At 36.4% G+C, this 19,630-nt stretch overlaps 1 protein-coding gene and 1 long non-coding RNA gene across 4 annotated transcripts in view; both read left to right on the plus strand.

Annotated features, from left to right (window-relative positions):
• The window catches only part of foxo (forkhead box, sub-group O), a 149,577-nt gene extending 146,634 nt beyond the window's left edge, over window positions 1-2,943 (plus strand). For both annotated transcript variants that reach the window (XM_029319919.2, XM_029319918.2), the window contains one exon: window positions 448-2,943. In XM_029319919.2, coding sequence (XP_029175752.1) covers window positions 448-675 — 228 coding nt within the window. In that variant the 3' untranslated portion in view covers window positions 676-2,943. The remainder of the gene's footprint in view (window positions 1-447) is intronic.
• Window positions 718-19,630, plus strand: part of LOC146723390 (uncharacterized) — a 71,088-nt gene continuing 52,175 nt past the window's right edge. The window contains exons 1-4 of one of the 2 annotated variants that reach the window (XR_014924601.1): window positions 718-781; window positions 5,799-5,964; window positions 6,023-6,418; window positions 7,326-14,139. This is a non-coding gene — a long non-coding RNA (uncharacterized LOC146723390). Of the gene's footprint in view, window positions 782-5,798; window positions 5,965-6,022; window positions 6,419-7,325; window positions 14,140-19,630 lie in introns of those variants that run through there. The other variant, XR_014924602.1, reaches the window with a different exon arrangement.

Genomic DNA, 19,630 nt, shown 5'->3' on the forward strand with positions numbered 1-19,630 from the left:
GATCATTATTATTTTCTAAATCAGAAAATTGTTTTCCTAATTAATGTAGTAAGTATTATAATTTTCCCAGAAAAATATTGCTGCGTGTAAAAATATATGAAACAATTTTCGCGAATCATAAAATATAGAACGCCAATTAATTTTTCCTATGATACAAAATCCATACTTCGATCACATCATTAATCTCTTATACGGAAAATTATTTTCCTAAAGACATTATAATTTTCCTAGAAATATTATGCTATATAAAAAATAAAGGCAAAAATTAAATAAATAATTTGAACTCTGCGATTAAAAAAAAAAATTCTAATTTACGTTAAGATAGAGAAGAGAGGAAGCGAATTAAAAAAAAAAAATATATATATATATATATACCTATAAAATACAAAAATAAAAAATAAAAAAATATATAAATACAAGAGCGGCGACTCGACACGTGAATTGCAGGTAATCAAGCACGAGCTGTCAATGGGCGGCACGCTGGACTTCAATTTCCAGCAGGGTGTGATGGGCACGGTGCAGGTGAGCGACGGCAACGTCGTCGGCCAGAACGGCGGCGTCGTCTCCCAGAACGCGGGCGTCGTCGTCGGCACGACGACCGGAAACGCGCCCGCGGGCGTCTACGTCAGCACGAACGCGGCCACCCCCGCCGCAACCCCCTCGTGGGTTCACTAGCAGTTAACCCCCCTGCCCTCGACACCCCCGTCGTCCTTGCCGATGCCGCCGTTGTCCGACGGATCGCTGGATAACTTCCGCGGGACGACCGAAGGGCAGCTCATCGGTGAGTTCCTCGAGATTTCTTTAGACTTTCGTGTGTTTAGACCGCCGATGAGATCCGGTAATTATTATTAGATGTGGCGAACGCGGTCTTATATGTATGCAGATCAGGACGCTTCTATATCGACTACATAATGTCAAGCGTAACTAATATGGCAGCCAACTCAGGCCGATTTATTCAATGTGCGCCAGCGCAGATTTTTAAATTTTTTTGACAGTTTTGTGTTGGATCTTGTGCACAATTGAAAAAAAATGTTAAAAATAAAGCGTCGGAATAAATATTGAATATTAAGAATAGTTTGTATTAAATTATTTTTAAAATAGTGAAATATATTATAATAAATATATTATAATATGACAGGCCTGAGAGTTGGCCGCTATATTGGTTTAATAAGGGTCCTGACCTGTGTATCGATATCGATCGTACGGCGGCAGTTGTTGCGACTGCATTCGGATTTCTTCGGCATGGAAATCGGAAAAATTACTTGTGCTTACACTTGTTAGAAAAGTCATATATACATACATAGATTTAAGTAGTTTAATTTACACAAAGAAGATTCCACACACGAGATGATGATATTGAAGAGTTTCTAAATGTCATCCGTTGTTATACTTTTGCTTTATATTAGGGTTAGTAATGAGAACTCATCATTACATATATATATTTAATAATTATTTCACACAGTCGAGACCGAATATTCCACGAGACAGAGAGAGTGATCGAATCGAAAATCGATTAGTTTATTCCATTTCTTTTTCGGACTTTAATAAACGGAATAATAATCCCGATTAATACCCGCGCGCAATAATTTCATTCGAATAATGTGTCACGTGCTGGGAATCACGCAATTGTCTAGCGTCTATATAAAATATACACATGTGATGGTTTGCAAAATCGATGACGCATCCATCCTGATTAATCGGTTCCGAAGGTCCGTTCGGGAAACGAAGATAGAGAGGATCTCTCTCTCGCGCTCTCTCGCGGCTCGATCGCGAAACTACGAAGAGAGAAAGATATTCGGGCGGATGCAAAGAGGGACCGACAGAGGGCGGAGGAGAGGGCAGGTCATTGATTGCCCCCTCGTGCACGCAAAATAATATTTGCATACTCGTGTCATAACAGTGCTCAGCCGTATGGTATTTAATAAATCGCTTCGACGTTTTGTGCCTCCGTCCCCCCTCGGCCACCCTCTCTCCCACCCTCGGCTCCGCTATTTCGTACGTGCCGACACATTCATATAGCGGCAATCCGTGTATCCGACGGTGTTTTGTGCGAAATCGCTATTGACTTGGACGCGATAACAATTACATCGCCGCGGGCCGCGAATTTTATGGAAAGCCTTAACACAATATTGCTGATCGCGATCGCGGGAAAACAGTTGCATTTTGTTTCACGAAGAAGCGAAGCGGACAATTACGCGAGTTTGCGGAAAAACACACTTGCGGCAGGTCTCGGTTTTTTCTCGCTACCCGAGGTAAGGTTTTGCGTTTAACCGTTCGTTTAAGGTGATCCTAAACGTCCTTGAGGAATCTGTCATTTTCGTTCTGTTTTATCGACAAAATGTGAGGTTAGATTGGTTTTTTACCGGAAATTAGAACACTTCGCTTTTTGTTAATATTAATACTTTAATTTGTACAAGATCGATCGATCTTTTTTCTATACAAATTAAAGTATTAATGTGAACAAAGAGCAAAGCGTTCTAATTTCGGGTAAAAAACAATCCATATAGCCAATAAATAGATTTATAGCTTATCTAACCTCATTTTGTCGATAAAACAGGAAGGAAATTTAGGTTAGCTTAGGATCCCCTTAACGACTAGCCCATTTTTTTTCATCGTATATATACGTATATACATATATTATATATAATTGCGCTCATTCGATGTAATTTTCATTATAGATAAGAAAGAATCTAGCTGCGATGTCTGTCCAAGCAGAGCGGATGTTATAGTTGTTTATTGATTTGTTTATTGATTTAATAAAAATTGGATTTAATATAATATATAATTTGGATAAGGTATGAAATAGAAAGAGTAGATTTATGTATAGAAGCTCGAAGCTCGAGCTCCTATAGAGCACCAAAAGAGCGAAGAATGTACAGTAGTGTAAAAAACAATCTGGAAACTGTTTTGGAAATAAAATTGACAGATGGAAGGTATTGAAAAGAGTTGCACACCTGTGTCTTCAATGTATATATTTCACGTTTCGACGAGCGAAAATTATTTTTAAAAGCCAAGCGAAAAGCGCAATTTACACAGGAGACTGGTCGACTATTTTAGTCGATATATATACAGAGTATTCATTTATACGGGGGTGCTTAAATTTCGCGTCGCTTTGCGGCGACCTTGGATGATTTATACACGAAATTACGTTGATAATCGCGTCCAGATAATGCGATCTGTCTCTTTGCTTCTGTTGGCCAGCGATCTCTCTACGCTTAAAGCTTATGTTAAAAATTTAAACGTTTTCACGTTGTCCTCCCTCTACGTCAAAGTTCCTTTTTTTCACACTTTAGTCTCTCTCTCTCTCTCTCTCTCTCTCTTTCTCGATAGAGGAAGCGGTGTAAAAATGTAACGTGATTTCTCGCGAAAAATCGCTTTTTGCTGTTAATACTTTGCCGCAACACGACTAAAATAACCTCCCACCCCGAGAGCTGCCAGCGCCTTTTAATCTTTAGCGCACGCACAAGTGCGGCGTGTAATTACAGCTTTATCCTACCATCTCGTCGTCGTCGCACTAATGGAAATAAAAATGCATATACGAATGCACGGATAAACGTTCGACGATATTAATCATCTGCTAGTAATCGCGTTCTAGCGTGTATTTTCCGGCGTCGAGTCGCAACTGGATGTTGCCGACTTCCTTTCTCTCTCTCATTCTCACTCTTCATCCGCCGCGGTTGCGTGATCGCCGCAATAATGTTTTTTTCTCTCTCTCTCTCCCTCTCGAGTGTTGCAAAAAGAAATGTCGAGAATGAAGTGTAATCGTCCACCGATTCATTCGCCAGCCGGTGCAATGATTCGCAAACTAATTGCCGCGATATTACGCTCATCTCTTTTTGACAGCAGAAAAAAAATGGGAGATCGAATAATTAAGAGAGTTTCGATACTGATAAAGAGTAAAAGTCCAATTAAAAATTAATCAAGAGAAAATTAAGTTGAGAAAAATTGGGTGGAAAAATTATGTTTTTAAATTAAATGTCTCGAATGACGCTGATCCCGATTTTTTCGCGAGTCCCCTTGATCTCGCCCTCATCATCGAGCGAAAGCAAAGCGCAAAGCGGCAGACAGGGAAAGAGGGGCGAAAAAAATGACGGCGGGCGACTCATTTTTTTTCCTTCCGGGGGAGCCTCTTTTGGCGATTGCACTCACATGGCAGCCTACTTTGTTGTCCCTACGGGCGCGGATATTATTTACACGGCGGAATATCGGCCCGAGAGAGATATTAGCTTCTAGAAAAATATTTTTCAGAGTGGCGAACGCGCACGAGCGACGAAAAAATACCGCCCCCGGGCTTACGCCCCGGTATATTAACGCTTCCGGCGGCCGTTCCAGTAGTTTGTTGTGCGTATGAAAACTGGTGTGTGCACGTTGATCTCCGTTAGTTCGCGGAAGGGGATAGAAAAATCGATGTCTTTTTGTTTCCTGTCCCCTTCTTTCCCCGTTCCCTCTTTCGCTTGATTCTTTTTTTTTTTTTTCTTCGTCAGACTGCATATCCATTTACCGTCTCGCGAAAAGGGCATAAATTCGAGCGTCTGGATAAAACCGATACTCGAAGCGAAGCGGAACCGGAGAAACGCGACGCGTAAGAAACGCGCTCCGAGGCACGAACGTTTCAACGCGAAACGTCGTGACGGTGACGGGAAAAATTCCGCGGTAATTCTTCGGTGGAATCGGTGGAAAAATATTTTCAATCATTTTCAACCGGGCGAGAATTTTCTCCGCGCCCAAAGTTAGGCGGAGTAACCAAAATTGATTTATCGAAGCCCGAAATGTGCGATACAATTGATATACGATTTTATCCGGAAAAATCAGCTGATCGCGCTTCGCAAAATGCAGAATAAAAGCGGAATAATTTTCCATTCTATTTTCCACTATCCGGCGCAATGACGAAACGCCATTCTTTCTCCCTCCGAGCAACGAGAGATAACGAGAGGGAGAAAGAGACACGGGAAGGCTGATAATCCTGGAGGATTGCTCCGTTTTATCGAGCACGACGATAAAGGAACGAGCATCGAAGTCCGGCTTTATCCCGCCGTCGCTTCTGTAAAACTACTCGCGAGAGAGAGAGTAGTCGAAACTATGAGAAGAGCGTCCCTCATTAAATGGGAGCACGCTCGGCGAAACTTTCGTCGTCCGAAATAACAATGGAGTCTCTCGAGCGCCAGATTATTTCGAGATCACACGGTACATGACTCTAATTGAACGACTTCCGGTCGGCGTCGCGCTAATGGAGAACAGATTTTCAGATTTTCCGTGCCCGTCCGCAGTAACTCGCGGTCGAAATCCGCTTGTCCCCGATCGGTTCCCTTTCTCGCGCAAAACTTCCAAGTTGAAATAAAAAGTATCGAGAGAGGGAGAAGAATAGAAACAAAGAGGGCAAGACTAAGATCGAGAGAACATGTAGGTTGTGGGGTGAAAGAGAGGGAGGTTGGATCTTCGTTCTCTCCTGACAAGGTTGGGTGGGGCTAGAAATCTCCCTTCTTTCTCTTCTTTCCTCCACCAACTTTATAATTCTTGCGACGCTTTTGGGGAATGAGATTGTCGGCAGCGAGGGCGAACTAAGGGGGTGACTGGGCTTTAAGGTAGTCCGCTGGCGCCAGTGACGTCTGCCGAATAGCTGCTGACTCCCAGACTCCTGCAGTTTCGGTTAAGTGGTTCCCTTTTGCCCCACTTGAGCGTCTGGGAGCGCACACCTTCATCCTCCTCGTCTATTGATAACAAGAGTCGAGTCGATTTTTCATCGATCGCGGAAAAACAGCGCGGCTATATTTTCTAGCAAAAACTTTTTCTCCTCGTAGGTCAAGGTTTAGACATTCGCACGCCACGAGGGATTTTTCCTATACCCTTTGCACCAATTTTCAACTATTTCAAGGATTTCTTCAACTATTTACTATTTAGGATTTCGAAAATTACCAACTATAAATTCTATGAATTATTTGACCAACGAGAAAAATTTCCTATTTTGTAAGTATAACGAAAAATTTTTCTATTCTGTAATTTTTTAACTATTTCATATATACAGGGTGTCCCAGAACTGGCGGACGAATTTTTAATGGCGGATTTTTCCTCCCCTTCGCACAAATTTTCAACTATTTCAAGTATTTCTTCAACTATTTACTATTTAGGATTTCGAAAATTACCAACTATAAATTCTATGAATTATTTGACCAACGAGAAAAATTTCCTATTTTGTAAGTATAACAAAAAATTTTTCTATTCTGTAATTTTTTAACTATTTCATATATACAGAGTGTCCCAGAACTGGCGGACGAATTTTTAATGGCGGATTTTTCCTCCCCTTCGCACAAATTTTCAACTATTTCAAGTATTTCTTTAACTATTTACTATTTAGGATTTCGAAAATTACGAACTATAAATTCTATGAATTATTTGACCAACGAGAGAAATTTCCTATTTTGTAAGTATAACGAAAAATTTCTGAAACATTTTTCTATTCTGTAATTTTTTAACTATTTCATATATACAGGGTGTCCCAGAACTGGCGGACAAGTTTTTAATGGCGGATTCCTGGTATATCATTCGGAGACGATTTTTTGGAAACTAACAATAAGTCTTGTGGAAAATAATATATTAACAAAACTGCACTGTAAAAAATGTGTTAACTTGACTAAACCTTTCAACTAAATATTTACTTTGTTAATTGAACACATAAAAATATTTATATTAAATCTAACAAAACGTATATTTTACTTAAATACTAATATATGTTCAATTAACAAAATAGTGATTTAATTGAAAGGTTTAGCCAAGTTAACAAATTTTTTTACAGTGTACAATTTTAGATAGAGTTTGCTTTAATAAAATTTCAATATAAGGCTTATTGTTAGTTATAAAGATACATAATGACAAAAATTGAGAACATGCTAAAAATGATGCCTCCCTTAACATTTTCACTAAGGAAAAATCATCTCCAAATGATACCAAAAATCTGCCATTAAAAATTTCTCCGCCCGTTCTGAAGCACCCTGTAATAATTAAGAAGATACTATCGAAATCAATTTTTGATTCCGACATTTGATATATTATCCAATAATATGCAAAATTATGAAAAAGGAAAGAAGAGCTATAATTTACTTTTAATCTGCGAAATTGTTTGATCGATGATTAATAATGACGAGTTACATTAAAAATTATTTGATACAGATAACTTTTAACGTGTTGGGTAAAATATGTATGAGATATGATTAGCAGCGAACAAAATGCTTAATCTTCATTTAATGGTTAGCGACACCACTGCAATCTTGATGAATCGATAGCGACAAGAGAGACGTGCCACACGTGTCAAAATTAATTACATTTTGCAGATGATGACTGACGTAATTGGACCTCCGAACGGTTGGTTTATTAAAGTTTCGAGTACTGCTGGATCATCGCCAATCTTACATTAGTAAGCAAAAGAATTCCAGTCATTTAATCCTCGACTTAGCTCGTTCAAGTCTCATATTCAAGGCCATTTTATTATATAATTAATCGAAACAAACTATTGTATGATTTTCTATAAAACTAGATAATTTAGAAAATATAATTATATTTCCAAAAAATTAGAATATTCGACTAGGAAAATGTTCATCAAAACAAATAATCATTTTTGATCGTAATAATAATAAACGCACTTAAAATTTTTTTTAAACTTTCAAGTTATTACTTGTGAAACTTACGAGAATCAAAGGATTTCTAAACATTTTTAAAACCCGTTTGACCTCGGTACTTTATGCTGGATAAAGTTAAATGCATCCACGTGTATTCCCCGGTGGAACGTATGAGTCGACGTCACTCTCGATGAGAAGGGCTCGAGTTTTTTTTTTCTGGGTCAAGGCTCAACCCTTTTGTGCTATCCTGCAGTCTCGGAACACGTGTCTTAAAAAATGGTTAATTGAAGAGGCGTATCATATTGAGCGCTCATTTTCCATCAGAGAGCTTAGAGAGAAAGATCATCGCATAAACTTATTCGAGATAAAATATTGGAGTAAAAAAAGTCTGCAAATAATTCAACGATATATAAAATTATGCTGTTTTTGCTTCAATTGACACGTCGTCTTTTTCAGCCTGGTTTTTTCCTCAGATAATAAAATCACATCTCGACACACGACGTGCGTAAAAGAAATAAGCGGCGTCGTTGACCTTGGACCGCAGTTTTCTTAGATAAGTATAATTCTTTAGCAACGAGACGTCGTTAATGATTGTTATTATAAGCTCGCGCGGACGGATAACATTATCGCCGTGGTACGACATTGCTCTCGGTTACGGCCAATTAATCTCCCCTGACCCAGAAAGGATTTGAACTATACGTTTAGAATGGCCAATGTTACATCCCGGGAAAAATCGCCGAGGTGGGTTGTAGGCCGCGCGCAAGATCGCCGTTAGTGTCACCGGGATGAATATAAAAGTAGCGACGATACGTCTGGCCGACTGCGAAATTTAAGATGAATCGGTATGTTCTTGGCCGGCGTTCCACTTTCGGAAAGTTTCGTTTATTCGTTCTCTTTCGGAAGGACAAATGTCGTTTTGAATGCAACTGGATAGCGCTCTCGAGTATTTAGGTTGGATTGCAGTCGGGATTGTGAACAAGTTGACCAGTTTGGAAGAAAATTCAACGCGCCGGGGAAGGAGAATTAGATATAAATTATTTCCCTTTCCGAAATACGGATAGATTTACAATAAACGACTAATGCAAGTGCACGTACGAGAGGCGTGCATGAACATCGTGGTTTGATTAGAATTTCTAATGGGGTGAATGTAACTTACAACGTAACGTCAACGTATTTACAACGCGTGGCTACCTTGTTACGTCAGACATAAATATTGTTCACGAATTCCTCGCTTTAGAATTATTTTACAAACTTACATATTACAGTTATTTCTGATTTAAATATTTCTAACATATTTTATCTTTGATTAAATAAACAGTCTAATATTTATAATTTACAATCGTAAGTAGCGAAAAATGCCATTTTATCCTAGAATCCTATAGCTGTTCAAACTTTTCAAGTATATGTTTAAAATTATGTTAGGAGAGTTAGGAACTCACATTAAAAATATACTTTTCAGTCTATACTTTATTTGAAGGAAACAATTTCGAGAGAGCATCTGTAACTTAAAACCATTTTACTAATTTTTTTCCAGATAATTTCCTTTCACTATCTGACAAAATAAATTTTCTCCGTAACACTATACAGGGTGTCCGACATATAGTGTTATACCGAAAATGTATAAGTAGATCTCATTATTTGGTGACGATTTTTCCTCAGCAAAAGTGTCGAGGGAGGCCATCATTTCTTGCATGTTCCCAATTTTTGGTATCATGTATCTTTATAACTAAACTTTAAATTAAAATTTTATTAAAGTAAACTGTACTTGAAATTAATTGGAGAATGCTTTGTTAATATTTTATTTCCACAAGGCTTGGTTTGCGATAAACCCTTTATTTTCAGTAGCTTATAACTCGAATATTTTTGTCGAGGAAAAAATGTCTACAAATAACAAGATCCACTTGTATATTTTCGATGTGACACCTTATGTCAGACACCCTGTATAATAGACAAAAAAATTTGTTTTCGAGTGGCAGAGATTACGTCTCTTCTTCGTTTATATCAATATAGATTAGATTATCAACAGATGATTGATAATTTTAATAATAGCAAACACGTGTCTTATTGGGTTTGGTTTTTCCAATAAAATATACTCTCGTGATTTTTCCCTCGCGATTTGCACTCGCGTTTTTATCGTGTGTCCGAAATCTGCGCCTATTACGAAATTAAAAGTTAAAATATCAACGACGACATTTCGTGTACCTACATATGTGTATAGATCGATTCACGCTTCGAATCGCGCGACGACGACTGCAGCGACAACGTCGCAAAAAACGTATGCATAAAAGAGGCCTAACGCTCTTCTCGAGACTTTCTTAACCTACTTTTCGCTCGACGCGAGCATCGTTCTCGATCCATCGATCAAACGATTGATTTCGACCCGTCATATATATTCTACAAAACTGCGATGTATATACGAGCTCGTCGCCGCGGTTACCGCGAAATCGCAACAAAATTTTCGTCTACAAAAATTACGTCATTGTTTTCTTGATTTTAGAGAAGCTCCATTTACCGCGAGACATATACAGGGTGATTCAAAACGATTTTTCCTTGACGAAAAAGTCGAGACATCAATCATTTTCGAGTTATGAGAGTTTGAAAATAAGGGGTTTCTCGCAAACTAATTGTAAGCCTTGTGGAAATAAAATATTAACAAAATCACATTCTTTTATTAATTTTATGTAGAGTTTACTTTAATAGAATTTTAATTTAAGGCTTAATTACGAAGATACGTGATGGCATAAATTGGGAACATGCGAAAAATGATGGCTTCTCTCGACATTTTCGTTGAGGAAAAATCGTCTCCAAATGATCCCAGACATTTGCCATTAACAGGTCATTCGCGAGTTTTGGGTCACCCTGTATATCGAATATTTAAAACGCATTAAATCTGTCATTAACAGCCTAGAATTATTTCATCACGTCACAATTTTGAGAAATTTTTAATTAAAAGGGCCTTTTTCAACTTTGTTATATTGTAGCCACAATGTGACATGCTAGAGAAGTTTCATTACAATCAAAATAAAGCATATTGTTAGAACTTTCAACCCTCAAATGGAATTTTTCATTCGATCACAACGTACTTAATTTTTGCATTATTTTTACAACTTAAAAATTAATCAGGTTAACGTATGAATAACCAAACCACAGACTTCTATATATAGAAGTCTGTGGAGCAACCTGACACGATTGATTTTGACGACAACGTTTTGACCCTAAATTGAATCCCCTTCAAGTTACAAGTCTTTATACACAGTGATAATCAGTTTTTAACAATAAAAAGTTCATCGAAAAATTAATATTAAAAATTAATGAAAGATTTCTCAAAATTGCGAGATGATGGAGCATCAATTTGGATTCACATTCAGCATCGTTCTGGTGTTGGAAAACAATAGTTTTTTCTCGAACATTTATATAATACGAAATAATACATGTCCGATCGAGCATTCGGCGTTGACCGACGTGAAGTCAGGCCACACTCTCTTCGCGTTCTGGTCACTTCGCGGCCTCTTCCGTACCTGCTTGTGGGAGTGGTACTCGAACCAGGCGGCCTCGACGTTTCCTCCGTTAATGCCAATAAGGAATGCCGCCGGGTGTGCATTCCTCGGAGCAGAAATGTCGCGGACGGAGGAAAAGGGAGGACGGCTGAGACATCAAAAGAGAGTGCATAAAAAAGAGAATCGCGGCTTCCTTTGCACACCCGTACGCGATATTCTCGTAACGGCATACGACGCCGATCGATAACGGCAATCCGCAGAAAATTAGGAACGAGCGTTTAACTCTTTTGCCCTTAATCAAGAATATATGTATAGTATAACGCGAAGGAGTCTTGGTTTCGCCTCTCAGAGAAATTCGTAGGGTCTTTCTTCACCTGTCTTCCCCTACTATTATCTGTATTAACCTTAATCCGCGATGACTATTGGAATGCTAATGATGCGAAATCTTAACTGTTCCTCGCTGAGTTGCGACGCGACAAGCGTACTCTGTTCTTTCTTACGCGAAAGAATTAAATTCGAAATTTATTTTCTAACAGAAAATGTCATCTTTTACATAAAACTGTATAATTTTTTTAAAAATGTCTATATGAAACAATTGAAAACTGATTAATAATGTGAAGATAATTAAATCAAAATAAATGGGATTTTTTATATCTATCTATAAGTGATAAATGCAAGCATCTGCGTAGGTTTGTTGGGGAGACTGTATAAAATGTAATTTTTAATATTTAACAGAAAGATTATGGAAACATGCAACGAAAAAATTCATAAAAAAATATCCACGCGGCATATTTTGACCATTTATATCGCAGAATACGTTGTCAATATGCAATTCTAATTATTGTTTGACAGACACGTTTTGGTTACAAAATATATTGCATTATTTTGTCATATATTTTTACATAAATTTCCAACGCCGTGCTATAAAGTACCGACTTTTTTCTTTGACCATCGACACAAAATTAACTATATCGCATGTCTCCAATAAAATCGGAGTTCTCTTTCTGCAACCAATTATCATCATTATCCGCTCTATTTTGTCTTAGAAAAAATAATATAGGTAAGGAGCGCCCTAATTATAGCTGGCATGCAATTTACGTTGCACGCCTCCGGCAATTAGAATTCCGTTTTCTGCGACTCTCCATATTTTTTATTTCACCGCATAATTTTATTCCAAAAGGAACTATAAATACTATAAAAAAAATACTAATCGTACAGAAATGTTTATAAAGGAAACAAGAGGAATGAAAAAAAGTCATGATTAAGGACTGAGTTTTTACTTTCCGGAAAATCAATTAGAAAAGAATAAATTAAACGTTTAAATTAATAGTCGACGATCGAAGAACAATAAAAAAATGAGAGAGATTATAAATTTCCAGAAACTAATTAATATCTGATATTTTTCGCAAAATTTTCTCATTCACGGCCTGATTTTCTATATAAAAGTGATGGATTTTATTTAATCTAAATGCTTGTAATCCTTTTTTGTATCAGATCTCTTGCGTTAAGGGTATCCTAAACATCCTTGAGAAGCTGTTGCTTTTTTTCTGTTTTATTGACAAAATGTGTTACATAAATTATAAATATTTATTGGCTATACGAATTATTTTTTACCTGAAATTAGAGCACTTCGCCTTTTGTTAATATTAATACTTTAATTTGTACAAGATTGATCAATCTTTTTCTTGTACAAATTAAAGTATTAATATGAACAAAGAGCGAAGCGTTCTGATTTCAGGTAAAAAACAATCCATATAGCTAATAAATAGATTTATAGTTTATTAACCTCACATTTTGTCGATAAAACAGGACGGAAACTTAGGTTAGCTTAGGATCCCCTTAAAGAAGCGCTCTTAGAACAGTGATTCGAATCTTCAGCCTTTTGTAAATTTTTCTTGTACAAATTAAAGTATTAATATGAACAAAGGGCGAAGCGTTCTAATTTCAGATAAAAAACAATCCTTATGGCCAATAACTAGATTTATAGTTTATTAACCTCACATTTTGCCGATAAAACAGGACGGAAACTTAGGTTAGCTTAGGATCCCCTTAAAGAAGCGCTCTTAGAACAGTGATTCGAATCTTCAGCCTTTTGTAAATTTAACGATGTAACTATAGCGTCGCGATAACGTCAGTCGATCTGCGGAGGTTGGAGAGAACGAAGGGCGCCAACCGAGTCTTTTAGGTGGAAAAGGAAGGGGCGACTGGGCTTGCGGACTTGCCTAATCGAGTGTGCGTTTCCGATGAATTATTCAGGATCGAACGCCAGTCTTCGGACTTAGCCGTCCTTAGCCGTTAAGCGTTTATTCTCATTACGCGGCTTGCCTCTCCCATGTTTCGTATGAACGCGCCGATAAGACGCCCTTCGTTCTCTGCACCCTTTCGGCTCACGAGAGAGCTCTTAACCCTGTCTTTCGAAAGATTCCGGAATAATACGGTTAACGTGTGTTCCCTTGGGAAATTCGTTCCCCTCACGAAATCTTCAACAAGAATTGTGAAATTTACAATGGCCCGACATTGATAAGTTATACATGGTGTCACACACCGAAAATAAATATACAAGTAGATCGTGTTATTTAGAGACGATATTTCCTCGGCACAAATATTGAGGCATCAATAATTTTCGAGTTATAAGCTACTGAAAGTAAAGGGTTTTTCGCAAACCAAGCCTTGTGGAAATAAAATATTAACAAAGCATTCTCCAATTAATTTCAAGTACAGTTTACTTTAATAAAATTTTAATTTAAAGTTTAGTTATAAAGATACATGATACCAAAAATTGGGAACATGCAAGAAATGATGGCCTCCCTCGACACTTTTGCTGAAGAAAAATCGTCACCAAATAATGAGATCTACTTATACATTTTCGGTATAACTCTATATGTCGGACACCCTGTATAGTGTTACGGAGAAAATTTATTTTGTCAGATAGTGAAAGAAAATTATCTGGAAAAAAAATTAGTAAAATGGTTTTAAGTTACAGATGCTCTCTCAAAATTGTTTCCTTCAAATAAAGTATAGACTGAAAAGTATATTTTTAATGTGAGTTCCTAACTCTCCTAACACATAATTTTAAACATATACTTGAAAAGTTTGAACAGCTATAAGATTCTAGGATAAAATGGCATTTTTCGCTACTTATGATTGTAAATTATAAATATTAGACTGTTTATTTAATCAAAGATAAAATATGTTAGAAATATTTAAATCGGAAATAACTGTAATATGTAAGTTTGTAAAATAATTCTAAAGCGAGGAATTCGTGAACAATATTTATGTCTGACGTAACAAGGTAGCCACGCGTTGTAAATACGTTGACGTTACGTTGTAAGTTACATTCACCCCATTAGAAATTCTAATCAAACCACGATGTTCATGCACGCCTCTCGTACGTGCACTTGCATTAGTCGTTTATTGTAAATCTATCCGTATTTCGTAATCGCGTGCAGCATCTATAAATCATGTGATACAGATTTTTTAAATCTCTTTTTTTCTCTCTTTCTCTCTTCCTGTCTTATCGTTAAAATTTCTAGTGACGAATAAAAACTGCGTTTTTCCTCGATAATTGAAAGAAGACGCGATAGATCTAAAAAAGATCTGGAAATATTTATTTTCTTTTGATAAATTCTTAATCTGGATTCTTCTTCTGGATTTTTGTCTTAAGCATATCGAGAGCATTTATGTCTCCAGGATATGAAATAAATGACTATACTCCGCTCGCCTGTTCTTTCCGTCTCCTTAGACGCGCGGAAAAGTTTCAAAGCCGACGGATATATTTATGGTGTGACCTAACTTGATGAAAAATTGATTTTGTAATGCAGCGAGAGCAACTGAACGCGACTGCCCGATGATGACGCGACGAGTAAAACGGGAGGAAATAAGGAAAAATCACGGTTATAAGAGTGGTTTAATTGATTTTACAACGATCGACGTCGTTAAGTAGACCGTGATAGGTTCTCGGTGTCACGCATCGATAACCGTCCGGCTGCTTTTTAATACACTCAGCTCTTTTACGCTTTTCATTACATAATTTCGCGCATATGGGTCGCGAGCAGGAATTAAATCGATATTGTGAAAACTGTGCCGGAATTAATCCGCTCTATCAAGCTACTTCCATTTTTTGGGAATTTAAAGCATCCATAGTTGTAGACTTGAATTCTAAGCAACGCTAAACTGCGAAAAAAAATCAAATTAGATCGATAAATATCGATTTAAATATATCCAGAGATATATCTTCATGATAAATATTTAATTTCGATTTTATAAACCAAATTAACAAAATTCAAATACGAATTTTAAATCCCTTCATACATTTATTACAAATATACAGGATGTGCCAGAACTGGCGGGAAAGTTTTTAATGGAAGATTCCTATCATTTGGAGACAATTTTTCCTCAGCAAAAATATTGAGGGAGGCCATCATTTTTCGCGTATTTCCAATTTTTGTTATTATATATATCTTCATAATTAAGCCTTACATTAAAATTCTATTAAAGTAAATTTTACCTAAAATTAACTGAAGAATGTAGTTCTGTTAATATTTTATTTCCACAAGGCTTAGTTTCCAAAAAAGTCTCTATTTTCAACTGCTTATAATTCGAAAATTATTGACGTCTCGACATTTTCGCCGAGGAAAAATCGTCTCCGAATGATATACCACAGGAATCTGTCATTAAAAAAAAATAAAAAAAAACACGACTAATTAAAGAACAGAAATATTCTATTTCGAAGGAACAGAGAAATAAGAAATGAGCTGGAGATGTTTCTCCTTTTACGCGAAAAAGCTACGATTTCGGGATTAGTCAGGATCTCGAAATTCAAGCCTCCAATTGTCGAGGATGCCCACGAGAGAGTCCTTTTCATGGGAACCTCTCCACTCCTCGATATTACGGCAGTCTCAGGAGGACGTATTCTCTTGGTCTAGTGCAATTTAATCGCGCCTTTCAGTGCTTTTTAATTCCCGCTTCGTTCAAAAGTCTCGGACAACTCGAGGAATCTACGTTACGTAAATCGCTCGCTTCGACGGTCAAACGTCATCGGGAGACTCTTGCATAAGTGGCGCTTCGGTTTACTATATACGTTTCATAGGGCGTCTCGCTTCACGTGCTTCCATTTGCCCGACAAATTGCGCGGGACTTCATCCCGTGACTCGTTAATGACGGGTTCCGTGAAAGTATCGAACGCGTGAGCGGAATTCGAAAATCTTACGCGATTAGTATGATAATGCGAATCTCTCTCTCTCTCTCTTTCTTCTCCGAATCGAGACAAAATGTTTCGCTGATCGATCGATCTCTCGCGAGCTAGATATATCACGCGTGGCGCCTTGGTCTACGCACTTTGCATGCGTAATGCACTTTTGTTATGTATTCGACTTCAAATTTCATACATCGAAAAAATTGTTTTCTTAAAGCACATACTTTATACATATAAGGATATTTCTTTATATTAGGCTTTTTGGAATATATTCTTAATCTTTAGTTTGTCAATAAATTAATAATAAATTTAAAATAAAATTATTTGGATTATTTAAATTTTGAGTTTGCCAACTGATATTAAAAATAATAATATACACCGAAAAAATTATTTTCTTAAAATACATACTCTTTATAAGTCCTCTTAATAGGTATTTTTGAATAAGGGTAATTTCCGTCTTTATATGATGCTTTTTGGAATATATTCTTAATTTATTTTTCTTTTTTTGCAACTTTAGTTTCACATAATAAATTAATAATAAATTTAAAATAAAATTATTTGGATTATTTAAATTTTAAGTTTGCCAATTGATATTAAAAATAATAATATAATAAGCAAACATGTGTATTTAACTATGTCGTACATAAAAAATATTCAATTATATAAGTAAAAAACTTAAATACGTATATGTAACAAATAATAAATGTTCATTTGTAAGATTGCTTTTTATTTTCACGATTAATAAATTCAAATAAATAATACACATTCCATAAAGTATATATTCTTGCATGTTAAAAATATGAGTAATATAAGAATATCTTAAAAGAAATATTTTTCTCTTAAATTAAGAGGATCCTTTTTGACGCCTATTTTAATGGAAGATAAGCGACATATACTTAAGATGGGAATACCATTTTTTTCGGTACTAAAATAAATTTGTATCGTGCAAGAAATTCTGTTGAATAATCGATTTCATAAGCGCGTTGGGGGAACTTAAATTTCACCTTCGTTATCGGCGCTTTTTCGGCTCGGGCTGATCGGTTGGTTCTCCAATCCCGGGAAATAGAGAGATGTCGGCGACGATAATTTTGTGCGATAAAGCGCCGCGGCGTTTTAATAAAAATGTTCCCCGATATTTTATTTATTTTTGATATCCAGCCGGCCGCGTGCGTTCTGAATGTGTCTACACTTGACGTGCGTAAATATTTGTGACTGGTGCGCTCTCGCTATTGTCGGGCTGAACGGTTGATTAAAATTTTAGGGTAAATATATCCGCTGGCGGTATTTTTACGCGTCCGTTTCCGCGTTCGCGTTTCACCGTTATAATATACCTTCATAATATTTAGCTTGCGCTTTTACATCTGCCTTGTAATCCATCGTAATGCACACATCAAAGAATCAAAGTATCTAATATTCTCTCCACGTAACAATTGATTTACAAAAAAATCAGATCTTCAAAAAAATTCAACAAGTCTTGTCATTTCTTTATAATTATCCTCATTCACCTTTATACCGATATTGCTACGTAATTAATTTTAAATTACAGTAAAATACAAGAGTAAAAAATGCAGCAACATTGCTTACTATCTTATAATAATTTACGTTTAATATAATACATATATATATATATATATATATATATATATATATATATATATATACGTCATGATAAATTTATATATTGTACCTATAAAAACTCCTCCAATATTACTTCAATGTTGAATTCCACTCGTTTTTATATTAAATTCTGTATATTATTTTTGGAAATTTTACATCACTCTCTGGGATAAAATATATAAGGATTTTATAGAACATATATGTGTGTGTGTGCGCGCGGGTTTTAACATTGTTAGCGAAATGGAAAAGTTTATAGTTTAAATCGCCGACTGACGAGGTAATTGCTGACTACTACTACCGATTATTACTACTGACTATACTACTGGCAAGTCAAGCTTGTAAGAGATAAGTGTGCATGATACGTCCCAATGGCTCGCTGTCCCGGCCATCGTTTCATTCCGACGAACGACCGTCAGAATAAGTACCGTCGTATTTGTGCGCATGTGGCCCGAATGCGCAACGAAGGTTAGAATCTGACATTTGATGGCTGCTCGGTACGCTTGCACTTGTTATGCATGCGGCGATGCGCGCGGGCAAAATGCACAAGTCATTTCATTAGCCGGTCATAGATGACTGTGTCACTGAGAGTGCAAGTCTCTTTCTCAATAGTCGCGTTTCAAAAGGGGCAAAAAGCTCTGATTCTCGCATGTCATCGTCAACCTTGCCACTGTGTTTCGTAATGTTACTATTGTAAAGATTTATTTTTTCGTCGTATTTTAATACATTTGCATATGTAAATATATTTTTGTAATTCACAAATTTAATTATATAATTATCTATTTGTCCATTCATAAATTGATCATTAATTTATTTACAAAAAGTTTAGATTTCTCTCTTAAAAAAAATTTCAAAGTGTTTTTAACTGTTTTATCGACAAAATGTGAGGTTAGTTAAAGTATAAATCTATTTATTGGCTATATGGATTGTTTCTTACCTGATTAGAAATTAGAGCGCTCCGCCCTTTGTTAATATTCATATTTTAATTTGTATAGAGAAGATTTGTCAATCTGTATAGTGTCATATATCTTGATTACAGAATATGAATGCTTAGAATTCTAACCTCACATTTTGTCGGTAAAACAGGATCCCCTTAACTAACATTCAAATATTTGATAATTTTTTGTAATTATTCACAAATTAATCGATAATAATTGAATATTCCTACTAATATAAAAATATATTTCACTAATAAAATATATTATGAGCTATATCAATAAAACCTTATTTTATTAATATATTATAAGTAGCTTTATGACAAGACTGCGAGATGCCTCTATAAAATTATACAAAATTATGTTCGACATCGAGAGACTATACTCGAGATATTTCGGCCTGCTATTCACTGGAGTATTTTTAAAACATTGGCAAGATATCGAATGAGTTTTATTGCTCTACGCCGAGAGATTGATACTGCGCGCAACATTAGACACAATTTTACATTTTATAGATCATAACTCTATTTATAAAATTGAGGTTTCGCAATGGAGGATACGCCTACTACTCGCGCCGCGAAACTCCGAAATCTATGAGCCGGAAACCTTTTTTCGCGGCAACGATAACGTACTCGTTGTAACTGTGCCATATCGTGACACACGACGGTACTTTTGCGATTCGCCTTCGGCGCTTACCTTTACAAAACGCGGGGAAAGTATTCACGATTTCATGGGCCGTTTTATTTTGGAAATGGCACAAGTCAAATTTTTATGCGACGG

The sequence above is a fragment of the Nylanderia fulva genome, unplaced genomic scaffold, assembly GCF_048542155.1.
Source record: "Nylanderia fulva isolate GAGA-0341 unplaced genomic scaffold, ASM4854215v1 Scaffold20, whole genome shotgun sequence".
NCBI classification, from domain to species: Eukaryota; Metazoa; Arthropoda; class Insecta; order Hymenoptera; family Formicidae; genus Nylanderia; species Nylanderia fulva.